Here is a 12797-nt window from a genome sequence, read left to right as displayed (position 1 = left end):
GCATTGATACATAAACACCATTAAGTAATACAAAAGAATGACAAAAATTGATGACGGAAGTTTAGTAGTGGCTACAAAAATTTTTCAATTACATTACAATAATTAAATATCTAATTTTTAAATTCTCTACACATTTTAGAAATTCCGGCAAATAAATAATTCACTAGTTTTAGACACATGAATCATGTTTTTGCTACGTCTCCAGTTGAGTCTCTTAAAGTCTCAGTGGACTGCATGACTTTCAAATCCCCAGTTAAATCTGTTCTCCACTCAAATACATATGCCCACAAAATAAGGACATAACATTATCTCTTGGGCTTCTAATCAATGTAGAGCTAAAGCAGCAGAAGTGGGCAAAAATGGGGACCTGAGAGAGTTTCTGCTGCTCTATGACCTGCAGTGAGCAAGTAGCAGGCTGGGTCACACAAAAAGCATAGCAAGGCAACCCAGAGCAGTGTCCAGGCTAAATAAAGAATAAACAAAGAAAATCACAATCACAAGAATCAAGATTACTGTTTGATTAAGTTAATGGGTTTTGGTTTTATCTCAGAACTGTAGCAGGCACAGAGCATGTGCAAAGTGGAATGCACAGAATCAGCTTGCATGAATTTCCTCACAAGCAGCAGCTTGCTGAAAACAGAGTCCAATACAGGTTCAGTCTTGTGCCTATATTCACAATCTGCTGAACCAGCTCTTGGCTGAATGGTTTCTTCAGTTCTTCCATCAGCTCAGTTCCAGCAGCAGCTCGTGGAAAGCTAGCTGGGATGCACCCCTCACACACACCTTTTTCCAGGTAATGAATTGAAATGAAGTGCCTGAAGTTTTCATGTATGAATCAGTGGATTATGCCAATAACTTATCAATAAAAACTTACATATCTTTTAGGAGAGAAATATTAAATCTGCATATTTAAAGCACAATTAGTTCTTTTCTGATTAGGCACCATTTGATTTTAATCTGTTAAATTTCTCTTAAGGCATGTTCTCTAAAAAATTGACTATTGATCATAGTCAAGTAGAAAGCCAGGTACCAGGGTAAGTATTATCTAGACTTTCTGATGTAATTTAGAAAGAAACAGTTGCAGACAAACCCAGGGGGGAAAAGTCCCTTACATTCAAAATAAAATTTGCTTATTCAAATGTTTATGTCACTTGGGTAATAAATCCAGAATTTTCAAAACTGACCTTAAATATTTAGGCATTCAGTGAAATCTGAGTAGTTGACATGCTTAGAAAATACCACTTTACATCTAGATTTAAAACAGAAAAATTGCCCACTGCTGACAATGTGGGCAAACAGGAAATCTGTAGATAAGGATTATGAAACAGCAAGTACAGTAAGATTTCAACACAGACTTAAACCCGTGCTTTTACACAATTAGCTTCTAGCCCAGTCTCTACCTAAAAATGTTCCGGAAATGCCCAGAAGCACAAATGGTGCCCAACAGGAGGCTTTTGAAGGAATTGCTAGCAATACTAGCACAAGCAACGTTGTCAGTGTTGTTGTGTGTCAACACAGACTTGCTTTCTGAAGGAGCACACAACATTGAAGAGGGTGAATATCACATGGGAAGCTTTGAGCCCCTTGGGGTGCTTGAGGGTTTTTCATGTCCCAGTGAAGTGAAGCAGCGCTGCATAACATCCCGGGTGAAAGAAAAGACTCAGCTTTATGTGGGCTATGAGTAAAACAACTTCAGCTATGCTTTGAGCAGCTGTGTGTCACCATTCTGCATCAGTCCCCAAGGAAGAAAGTACAGGAAAGCCCTAATAAAAAACATCTTACCAAGTTTACAAGCACAATTCAGTAACAGCCTGCTATCATGGGAACAGCAGCCTCTTAGTTGAGAGGCTGTAGATATTAATATTTCCCGCCATTTAGGATATGTGGGACTGGAATGTAGAAATGCTGCAACCTACTGAATCTGCAAGCAATACCTACGATTCACCCCCAGTATCATCTCTTACTTAGCCAGTGCTCCCAGACCCCTTGCATGCTCCCCCTTCTCCCTCCTTTCACAATCTCCTTTGGCATCCTCCTCTGCTTTGGCTGGCGACATCTCTGGATCAGAGAGGTATGCATGTGCAGACTGGCTGGCCAGCACATGCCTCTGTGATGTTCAGCCTGTGAGAGAGCTATAATTACTTTGCTGCCCCAGGGGACTTAAGTTTGGGGACACCGATGTCATCCAAACAGCTCCTGAACTTCACAAATCTTGCTGAAATTCACTATCTTTATAATCTCTACCCCTCTACCAGAAATGGCAGAAAGCAGCCACCAGCTCAGAGCTCACAGGTGACTGCCAAAACCTCATTTTCTGAGGTGGTGAGATAATAAACAAGGCTGACACCAAATGGTTTCCTCTGGCTCCCCTTCTGAGAGGGAAAGAGATCCCGATGGGTGGGCAGTGAGGGGCAGCACAGACGGACCCTCAGAGCCTCCAGGAACTTTTCTCTTGCTCGTTGAACATCTGCCACAGGAGAAGCGGGAAGGCTGCAGAGCTTGGTACTTCCACCAGGAGATATGGAGAGGATGCAAATCTGCTCCTGTGCAGTAAAAGGTTTGAATTCTCCTTCAAAGACATGCAGATGGTATACTTCAAGAGCCCCTCATTATCCTTCTTTCCCTTGACTTTTAGGGCTGAAAAGCACTCTTTTAAGTTTCTGCTGCTTTTTGAAGCTGAATGAGGAAATTCCACCCAAAACACATTGATTTGGAAGCAAGTAACTGCGGGGAGACGAAGGGGGGATTAACCCTCTCCCTGTTAAATTGTCTTTTTCTAACTAGCAAGTACCACAGAGATCCCAACCTTATTTTCTTTTCTTTTCTGTTTTGCATGATTTTTGCATTGGTAATTAATTATCTGTTAGACATAATAATTTCCACATTAGGAAAGACAAGACATAATGTCTCAGTACTAGATGAACTTGTGCTGTCAATGTCTAAGAACATTTAAAATCCATTTATATTTCATAGCTATTCATTTATAACTGTGCTGACACCTACATTTCTATGTCAAACAGCACTAAAATATTTCCTCTAAAGAAGAAAGAATGGCACTTTAATTTACTTGTGAACCTTTTATGAAAATCTGAGTGCAAAGAGAAGAAAACACGAGTCAGTAAACCAAACCAAATTCTCTTTGTGAAATCTTTTATCAACATGTAACTGAACGACTGAAAAAAAACCAAAAAACAAAACAAACAACATGTTCTCACAGGATCTCAGCTCTATTTCAAATAAGGAACAGGCACTTGTATTTCAACTAAAGATTTGCAAATACCAGGAGCAGTCACCAAAAAATTAAAATATTAACAGCTTTTACAGACATCTGCATTTCTCTGCATTAGTTTTTGCTTCTGAGTGCATTCTCCAACATCACTTCATTTAAAGTACCCCAGTCCCATCTTCCTGAAAATGTATCCCCACAGCTGTCAACGACTACAAGTGCTAGAATCTTCTTAAAAATGAAATTTGTATCTGTCTTCCCTTTCCCCACTGTAAGAGGTAGTTTCCATGTGGGGCAGCAGCCCCTTGTTGCACTGTAGTAAATGGGGTATTTGCATAAGGAATTAGCTTCCAGGAATACATATGAATTAGGGGTCACTGTCACTCGCTATTGTAACCTCACAGTACCTGATCAGGTGTTAAGTACCTCCTTACCTAATTGCTTCTGAAACTACCTTGGCCTTTCTTTAAGCATCAGGTAAATTGAGGATTTGCTAACAAAAGAAAGGTGATACTATTGTGTTTCCCACAGCTTGCATAGAATGTTATTCCACAAATTAGAAGCAGCCTCTTTTAAAGCTACAGCAAGCAAGCAATTCAGAACAGCTTCTTGATAATGCAAGAATTTTGTTGCCTATTTGAGATACCCATATGAAAACAAATAAATTATTTTTCTTAAAACCCTATTTTCATGGAAATTTTAGTTACAAAAATTTGTGTTGAGCAGGAAAAAACAAAAACAAACCCCCAATGCCTCTGAAAATAAGTGAATTACTTTCCTGACTAATAGCAAGGTTCAGTGGCAAATACAGTTGCTCTTTCCAATGGGCTAAGGAGAGAGTTAAGACATCTAATGCTAGCTGAGAAAGAATCTCAAACAAACGCACTTGTGAGGTACTTTTTTTTTTTTTTTAGCTGACAAGTAAAGGCATTAAGATCTACTTTTGCAGCCATGTGGCTGACAAATGCCTCTGAATAAAAGCTCAAGTCACCACAGAAAATAATATGATTATTATGGCATACATCCTGAATTCAGGAAAAACAAACAACACAAATACCTTAAAGGGAAAAATATTTCATCCCACCTGATCCAAAAGGTGGAAAACAGGTTTTACAGCAAGCAGAGCCACGAACTGCAGGCTCTAGTACCAATATTTTGCTCTCGGATAAGCAATTGAATACATGCTTAGTCTAAAGTATCCAAATACAGTGAGTTCAAATGGTCGACCAGTATTGTTTAACATCTTCATAATGTTATTTACCTTTGCAATTAAATAAGCAAGATAAGGGATGCAAACAATGGCAGTGATCCTGTCTTACATCTCTGGAAGGCATACTCATGAGATGAAAGATGAGCCATCAGATTAATATCTTGTTGAGATATGGTCTGCAGTGTGAATGTTTGGGAACCAGGGCATTTTAAACAATTATGCAAAACTGTCCTAACAGATCACCAGAAGTATTTGGAAAAAAAAATCTGTTTTCCTTTCCTTTTCCAGATACAAAAACACTGCTCTCTTAAATCGGTTCCTTGAGAACATCTAAAAGTAAGGCAGATTTTGTAAACTCAGAATGGTAAACTTAAAAATGAGTAATGAACAGCCCTAAAATTCTGCATATGTAACACACAAAACTTTCTTCTAAAGTGCTTTGATCATAAAAGCCTTATAGATAAAAATCAAAACACAAAACTGCCCCTGAAAGGTCAATCCCAGGACATACTAAGAAGTTTAATATTACATACATATAATATGTGAAGTACTGCTCCTCATCTCCAAAGGAGATTTTGTAGACTTTATTGATACTTGTCCTCAACTGAGAACACTTTCCTAGGAATACATTGTTTTATACTTTCTCCTTCCCTCCTCCTTCAAATTTACAAACCTTCAAAGAACAGAAAGCCACACTCCTGTGTGAATAACAACTTCTCCCAACAATATTCCCCACCTTTTCACAGTAGTCAGCCAGCCCTTCTGTTCTTTCTGCTACAGGGAACAGGCAGGATGCTGTTACAGAGGGTAAACATGCTCCTGTGAGCTGCATTTGGAAATGGAAAAGGCAAAGATGACAACACAAGCCACTAATGCCCAGCCCCCAGAAATGTCAAAGAATTACCAGCAGTTGGTCCTTACATCTATCACTTCATATAACCAGATACTTCAATAAGGTGCAAAACCATTTCAAAATTGCAGCTTTTGATGAACTGTGCACAAGGAATTCCATGATTCAGGAGGATATTGAATAAAACATCAAAAAGGGCATTTGGACCTGGTGGGAATAGTTCTTGTTTTCAGGTGTCGGAAGTCAGCAGGGAGATGTTTTAACAAGAAGCACATCTAACAACTATAAGCAGATCTTCCTTTTTTGAGGAAGCTAAACCTTCAGAATAGAACAATTCTGGGATAAGATGAACCAATCACAAATTTTTCTTAGGCCAAGTAGGTACATGCATAATTACCTGGTTCTTTCTTTACCACATTTAAACACAAACAAATACAGTATGGTCAAGAATTTTGCTCATCTTGAGCAACAACAAATCAGGACAGCTCAGGGTAAGGAAGCAATGGTCAACAGGCACATGGGGAAGACAAAACAGACAACCTTCCACTACCAACCTTCTTGTCACCTCAGCAGCAGAAAGTACACTAAGTGTCCTCCCCATTTTCTTCCTTCAGCCCACAGAGGCAACTAAATCCAGCTTTGCCAATGTTTGGAGAATCATTTAGGGATAGACTGAGAAGGAGCCATACTGATGCCAACTCAGATAACCTCTTTGAGGACAGTGAATCAATGAAAACCACAGACAAAAAAGGGTTTTCAGAAAATAATTATGTGCCACAGCAGTCCTCAACATTGCTTTCAAATTATACATTAAATATATTGTCCTCAAACAAGTCCTTCCAATCTGTATTTTGTCAGATCTATGGCTTTGACTATAAACCGTATTTTCAGACTTTCTAGCTCAGGAATTTGTAACTGCAGAGAGTGCATATTATCACTAGAATCAGGTGTGGAGATCACACAGTAAAAAAAAGGATACCAACCATCAGTAGTGCAAGACCCTTCCGGGGCAGGTTTTTGCGAGTATGGGATTGGTGGACTACTTGAATCTGACATGTCTTCATCCTCTTCTTCATCTTCCATTTCATTAACAGTTTGGTTGGTAGAAAAGTCCAGGTTTCCATTTTGTGAATAGCGATGTACTAACTCTTTATCCAACTCTTCTACCTTTGGTTTCACATCTGAAGAATAAAAATAGTAAAAATAATAAAATATAGTAAAAAAAAAAATAGAAAATTAAACTTTTCAACAGTATCTCCTTTTAATATAACATTTATCTCCTTTTAAAATAACCAGCATGCCATTCTTTCCCCTTAATGATGCTCAAGATTCAGATTTTGTCACACAATTAACTGCTGTGCAGTTTCTGTTTGCTTTTTTTAAAACGAAACACACCCCACCCTTTTCACACACAGAAAAACAACTGAAACGTGCCATACTTTCATGGTTACCTTCCGGCAGGAAAGGAGGCTGGTCAGGATCCAGGTACAGCTGTGAGAAGATTGGCCGTGGAACAACGCTGCTACATCTCAGAGAAGCTTCTATGGAGTTATGAAGAGCTTCTTCGAAACGGGCAGATTTTAGTTGCCCTGCATATGAATTCCCCATGATCTAAAAACACAGTTAAACAGCTGATAAGGGGATGGGAACGTCCATGCACAGAGACTTTACAGAAGGTCTTACAATCATCCATGACAGTGATATAAAGTTAGCAAGACAATATGCTGTGCTGTGCAAACAACATCTCTAACAAGCACCACACATTCATGTTTCTCTCTCAGTCCAGCAGGCTGCATCTTTCTGTTCCACTAAGCTTTTAGTACATCTCCAACACACTGCTCTGTGTCTTCTGAGTACATGGCCTCTCAACAGCCTTAAGAACCTGCCTGGCATAAAAATTTAAAGGAGGATGGATAAAATTATCCATTATTATTATTATTTGGGGATTATTTAGGATATTCAGGGTGGGATATGGAAAGGTACGTGACAAAAAAAAAATTAAAAATCAAGTTGAACTTCATCTGTTTTGCAAAAGAGTGTGTTTACATGATTTTTCACATGTCAGTATGCCATTATTTGAAGAAAACCTTTACAGAAAGAAATCTAATTACTTGAATTTTTGTTCTTGCTCATATTAACAGAAATTACATGGAAGGTCAGTTTCTCTGTCTTTTCAGAATCTTTTCACCTCTTGTCTTCAGTGTAATATTACGATTTACATTTGTCTGACCTATCAAAGGATCTAATTATAACAAAAGAGATATACATATATAAAAGAGAGAAATAAGTAAATTCTAAACCACATGCAGCAAATACAGTAAAATGTCTTTATTTGAAATTATGCTTTATTTATAATTAATATTTCTGTTTATATCAATGACGAACTTAGGAACTTAATTAAATATGCAAGCAGAAACAGACCCGTAGATCATTTCTTCTCCTTTGATGGATTCACACAGCCCAAAGACTGTTATATTTGTGCACCCAGCACTGGGATATGGATACTCAAATTCAAACATTTAGTAATAGGGTGGCCACGAAAGGTTTTAAAATGAGCTAAGGGAGACTCACTGAAATATGAAATATTCCACTTTGCTAGATCATTATACCAAATGACATTTGTTCCAAAGAAACAGCAGTCTAAAATTTTCCAACTTCAGAGAAATGTATTTCAACAGAGAAAAGTTTACCCCAGTTATATCAACAGACACAAAAAGTACAAAACCTTATAACATTATCTTTGTATGTCCCCTCACTAGATGTCACCTAGCCCTACAAAGAGGAAGAGACAATGGCCAAGAAGATAAGTTGGCATTTTGAATTCCTACAGTTCCACTCCTGCTTTATCACCAGGTTGCTCAAGGTCCTCAGGGCCACCTGTAAAAGGGCAATAATCATGACAGCCACTTCCAGCAGCCTTTGAGGGCTTCTGGTGGAGACAAATCGCTAAGAGCTAATTATTACTGCACTACTGGATACACAGGTGTGAAACAAATCAAATTATTCACCTCTAACCTGGGAGAGAGGGTCAGTTACCTGTTCATAGTCTTTATGCAGGTTTGGGAAAGTAATTCCCCATCTCTGATTTAAACTGCCTTTTAACAGATTTTGTGGAAACTACACTTCTCTACCCCAACCAGAGACAATACCAGATAAAAACCCATTTCTTAACCTGACACATTCTGCTATTTCAGCAGTGAAATACCTAAGATAAGTAGATTCTCTTTTCCCTTCTACATGTTTTTATTAGATTTGGAAGTGGTAGGAACTGTATACAAACACACAACTACAAAGTGTGTTAGGGAAAAAACTACACTGAAGCAGTATTAAGGCTGCAGTAGCCTAAAGCTTGTCAGGTGTCTTTGAAAAAAAGAATTGACAAAGATCAGCTAAGTGACTGAAATACTCATTTTACTGAAATCAGTGATGATACTTCCACAAATATAAGTGAAATCATGACAGACTATTATTAAATTTCATGCAATAAAATTTAATTTCTCTGCTATTTATGTCAGTTATGATGTACTTAAGGTAAGATTTTCAGGATTGTTGTAAAATTAAAAGACTTTAATTAAGACACCATAATGAAAATGAATCAACCTTCATGAATCAGAAAATCTGCAATTCCCACAGCACATCTGTGTGAAGTCTATTAATTTTCCATTGTTGTATAAAATCTATGACAATTATTTTAATGGGAAGCTATTAATAAAGCATAGCACACACACAGCAAAAATGTGGCAATTTGATTTGCTTCCCTGGCATCTACACAGGGAGACTTGCCTGTGGATGGCGATTGTCACAGATTTACCAGAGAAATGTTTAGTGGTTAATGCTACCAGAGGATGTTTCTAGCTTGCCAAGAGACCAGAAGATTGTTGGTGGAAATGCCAAGCAAAGAAAAGCTGAGGAAGCACAGCCTGTGCGGGCTCCGGTCCCTGCAGCGCGGCAGCAGAGCGGGAGGAAGGGATGCCAGGGATGCGCCCGTGCAGGACGGGGCAGGCAGAGGGGCTGCGGCGGAGGAAGCCGAGAGCCCCGAGAACAGCACGGGGCAGCCGATCTCCTAACACTGCCTGAGGCCATTAGGGCAGCTGGGCCTCATTTGGAGCTCAATAGAGCTGGGGAGGGGAGAGCCGGGGCTTTTCCTTCGGCACGGGAGAGGAGATGGCAAGACCCTCCTCCAGCAGTGAGCTGCTGCCTCGTTCAGGCTGCGCTTGATCCAGCCTCCCCGAAAGCCAGGAGCACCAATTCAAGGGAGTTCAACACTCCTTAGTGTTTCTGCACTTGATTCTAGCCCTAAATGCCTGGTGCGATCAGGAAATGGTTCATTTTCCTCCTCACAGTGTAAATGGGAGCACACCTCAGCAGCGGCAGAGGAGACAGGAGAACGTGCTTTAAATGGACTCCAGTGTGCTGGGGGGGGCTTGAGGAGGCAGCAGAGCCTACAGGAAAAATAAATTGATGGAATTTAAAGGGAGGCAAAAAAAATAAATAAATAAACCAAACCACCAAAACCAAGGAACATTTCTCTAATTAAGACATTATCTGCCATAATGCATTTAAATATGACCAAAGCCAATGATTTAACATAACTAAATTAATGCTCATTGTTAAAAAAGTTATCCAAATAATATGTCTATCCAACATTCATACATGAGGTCATTTGGTAAAAACAAAACAAACCAACCCTCTTGCTTTCTGTAGTGAAATTTAGACAAGGTTTTCTCAAAATTCCACCCATCCAGTGCATCAGTGAGCTCAGGAGGATGTGGGAAAGACATTCCATTGTTGAGTTCATCTGAGCCGTCCTGACACAGTGACTGAGAAAACAGAGCTGGACTTGACTCAGGAGCTCCTCCCTGATCTCACAAACCTGTTTTTATCCTGCCAGCTCTGGCACATCAGGGCTCACCCTGGTGTTCATTATTCTGCACCCAGTAACATGGCATGGAGCTCTGCTGGAGCTTTACCTGCGTGCACCAAGAGTTTTCCAGTGGGCAGGAGGTTTGACGGGAGGGTAAAAAACCATTTCCATATCTACCTGCACACTAATTGTAGCTAACAGCACAGAGCTGGTTAGATTCCTGGCAATGAGCAATCTGCACATCTCTAATTCAGTATTCCAGCCCTCACCTTTCCTTTTACCTGCACAACTGATGGATACTAGTGTAATTCTTAAGTTGCCTGCTTCTCTTGGTGACTTTTTATGGTCTGTTTTGGATTGAATTCTACAGAATGTTAGTATGTGCAAAGTGTATGTGTACTTTTTCCTTCCCCACCACTCTACCAAGGAAGGAGGAGGTCCAATTTGGCAACACTCCTTCTAAGGCTCCCCCTCTACCACAACAACTTTCCCACCGTACACAGATGAATTTTATTTAATTTCCTTAAAACTCACTACGGGGATTAGAAGATATTATCAGAATTGAATAATTTCAAAATTACATTTGAAAGAAAACATGAAATTATAGGGGAATTTCCTAAAATTTAGATCACCCTCACCTCCAGGCTCTATCACTCTCAGCATTCTTCTCTGAAAAGATTCAGATACTAAGGCACCATCCAGCACATCTCCATTGCTGCTGTGCTTCTACAAAGCAAATTTCCTAAACCCACTTCAAGTCTTCTTTGCAGTGGCCCATCACTGAACTAGAGGATTAACCATGAGATTTTCTGGAGTGGGAACTGCCTTAAAACAGAGCTGGAAGACAGCCCTCACATTTCCATCTGTCTCCTTACAAAGACACACGAACAAGGCAATTGTTATTCCTTTATTGGAATTGTGAAATTCCTCTAATCAAGGTAATTGTGAAATTCTTCAAACCTGACCACAGGTAAAGGAGGATTATTGCTACAGCTTTAAATAAAACAATTAATACGGGCATTCATTGTGGAAAGAAAAACTATGATTACCATGAGCTTCTATCAAAGCAGACAGAAATGAAAATAACAAAAGCAAAATTTCAAAGACAATTGATTTTAACACTGCATCACTTTACTGTGTGGTGAAGGACTCAGGGAAATTCTAATCAATCCTTCAATCTCAGAAGCTGAATTTACAAAAAGGCCTTGTCAATTCAAGCAAATAATTTTGTTCCATGTGGTCACCCAGGTTTCAAAAGATCTGTGCAGAAACATGACATGGGATGTTTGAGAAAAACCAGAGCCCAGGTCCAGAAGTGTCTAAGTACAGTAAGCACTACCCACTTTTAGGGAGGAAAAAAGGAGGCAAAAAGGTGACTATGCTTCTTTACATTAAAAAAACAAACCAAAGAAACAAAAATAAAAGTCATCTCTGAAAAGTGGATCATGACTCAATAACTCTTGGGAGCCAGAAGTGCACATTGAGTTGAAGGCTCTGCTAGTAAAAATATAATCAGATCATTCAGTACACCAGATACCACATATTTGGCCTCCAGGTGGGTCATGACCCCAGAGACTTTAAAGGAGAGGAACCGAACTGGAGGATGAGGGAGGGGGTAAGTGTTGTTGTTATGGCTTAAAGCAATTTCACAATTACCTGATAGCGAATGATGAATCTGATGCAAACACCCTCCATTAAGTCAGCTCTATCAAGTCCTTACTTTGTGTTTAACCTAATAATGTAATTGTGTTCTCCAAAACACATAATCTGGCTTCTGATCTGGCCTACCCCACAGAGAAGTTTCTCTTCAAAGGAAAAGAAAGCAAGTTTCTCCACAAAGGCACTGCCAGGCCCAGCACAGCTCCTGTATCTCAAAGGGTTATCTCAGGCAAAGAGAGAGCAGGCATCTATTTGTGCTGCAGAAAAACTGAACTGGTTGTTTCAGGTACAGCTAGTGTTTTTGATTGTTTACATCATTCTTAGTCATGTTCTGGGAGTATTATTTCTTCCCATTAGAGCATCACTAGGATGTACCCTGAACATGCATACAGCAGAAAGAATGTCAGGTAATAATGACAATAACAAATATATACACTCACTAAAAGTGCAGACTTCAAAGTCAAAAGTCTATGTACTGCATCGACTGTAGCATTCAGTGGGGAAGACTTATGTGTGACTCAAAACAAGATTGTAAGGTAGAGTAGAAGCCTTACTTCATAACCACTGAAAGACCTCTTTTTCCCCCCCTCACAGTCTTTTGAAGTTTTTGACATTCTCACCCTGTTTTGTCTTCATTAGGGATATTCAAACTCAGCCATAAAAGAGCTTACAATCCTATGTAGCAAGTGACAGAAAAATAACTCATTCACAATGTCTTTCAAGAAAAATGAATTATTAATTTGGATTTCCCCTATTTACAGTGCAGTTTCCTCTAATTTTTATTTTTTGTTTTATTTTTAAGAAAATATTTTTGTATCCAGTACTATTTAGAGTCTCATCTTTGAGTCTAATATTGTCATTACTGTGTAAAAGTAATGGGAAGGATCAAGAACACATATTTTTTCCTGACAAGGTTATTTCTCTGATTGCTCAATTAATGGTATCTGTACTTGGAGTATTGCATCAGATAGTCTGGGATTTGGACAAT

At 39.2% G+C, this 12797-nt stretch overlaps 1 protein-coding gene across 1 annotated transcript in view; it reads right to left on the bottom strand.

Moving 5' to 3' along the window:
- The window catches only part of GREB1L (GREB1 like retinoic acid receptor coactivator), a 133057-nt gene that overhangs the window by 53721 nt on the left and 66539 nt on the right, over positions 1 to 12797 (bottom strand). The window contains exons 3-4 of the mRNA XM_041399414.1: positions 6726 to 6897; positions 6270 to 6467 (exon numbers count right to left, since the gene is read on the bottom strand). Coding sequence (XP_041255348.1) covers positions 6270 to 6467; positions 6726 to 6894 — 367 coding nt within the window. The 5' untranslated portion in view covers positions 6895 to 6897. The remainder of the gene's footprint in view (positions 1 to 6269; positions 6468 to 6725; positions 6898 to 12797) is intronic.

The sequence above is a fragment of the Onychostruthus taczanowskii genome, unplaced genomic scaffold (assembly GCF_017590055.1).
Source record: "Onychostruthus taczanowskii isolate IOZ18803 unplaced genomic scaffold, ASM1759005v1 scaffold16, whole genome shotgun sequence".
Taxonomy (NCBI): Eukaryota; Metazoa; Chordata; class Aves; order Passeriformes; family Passeridae; genus Onychostruthus; species Onychostruthus taczanowskii.
Note: the sequence above shows the minus strand (reverse complement) of the source record. Positions and strands in the feature narration are given on the sequence as shown.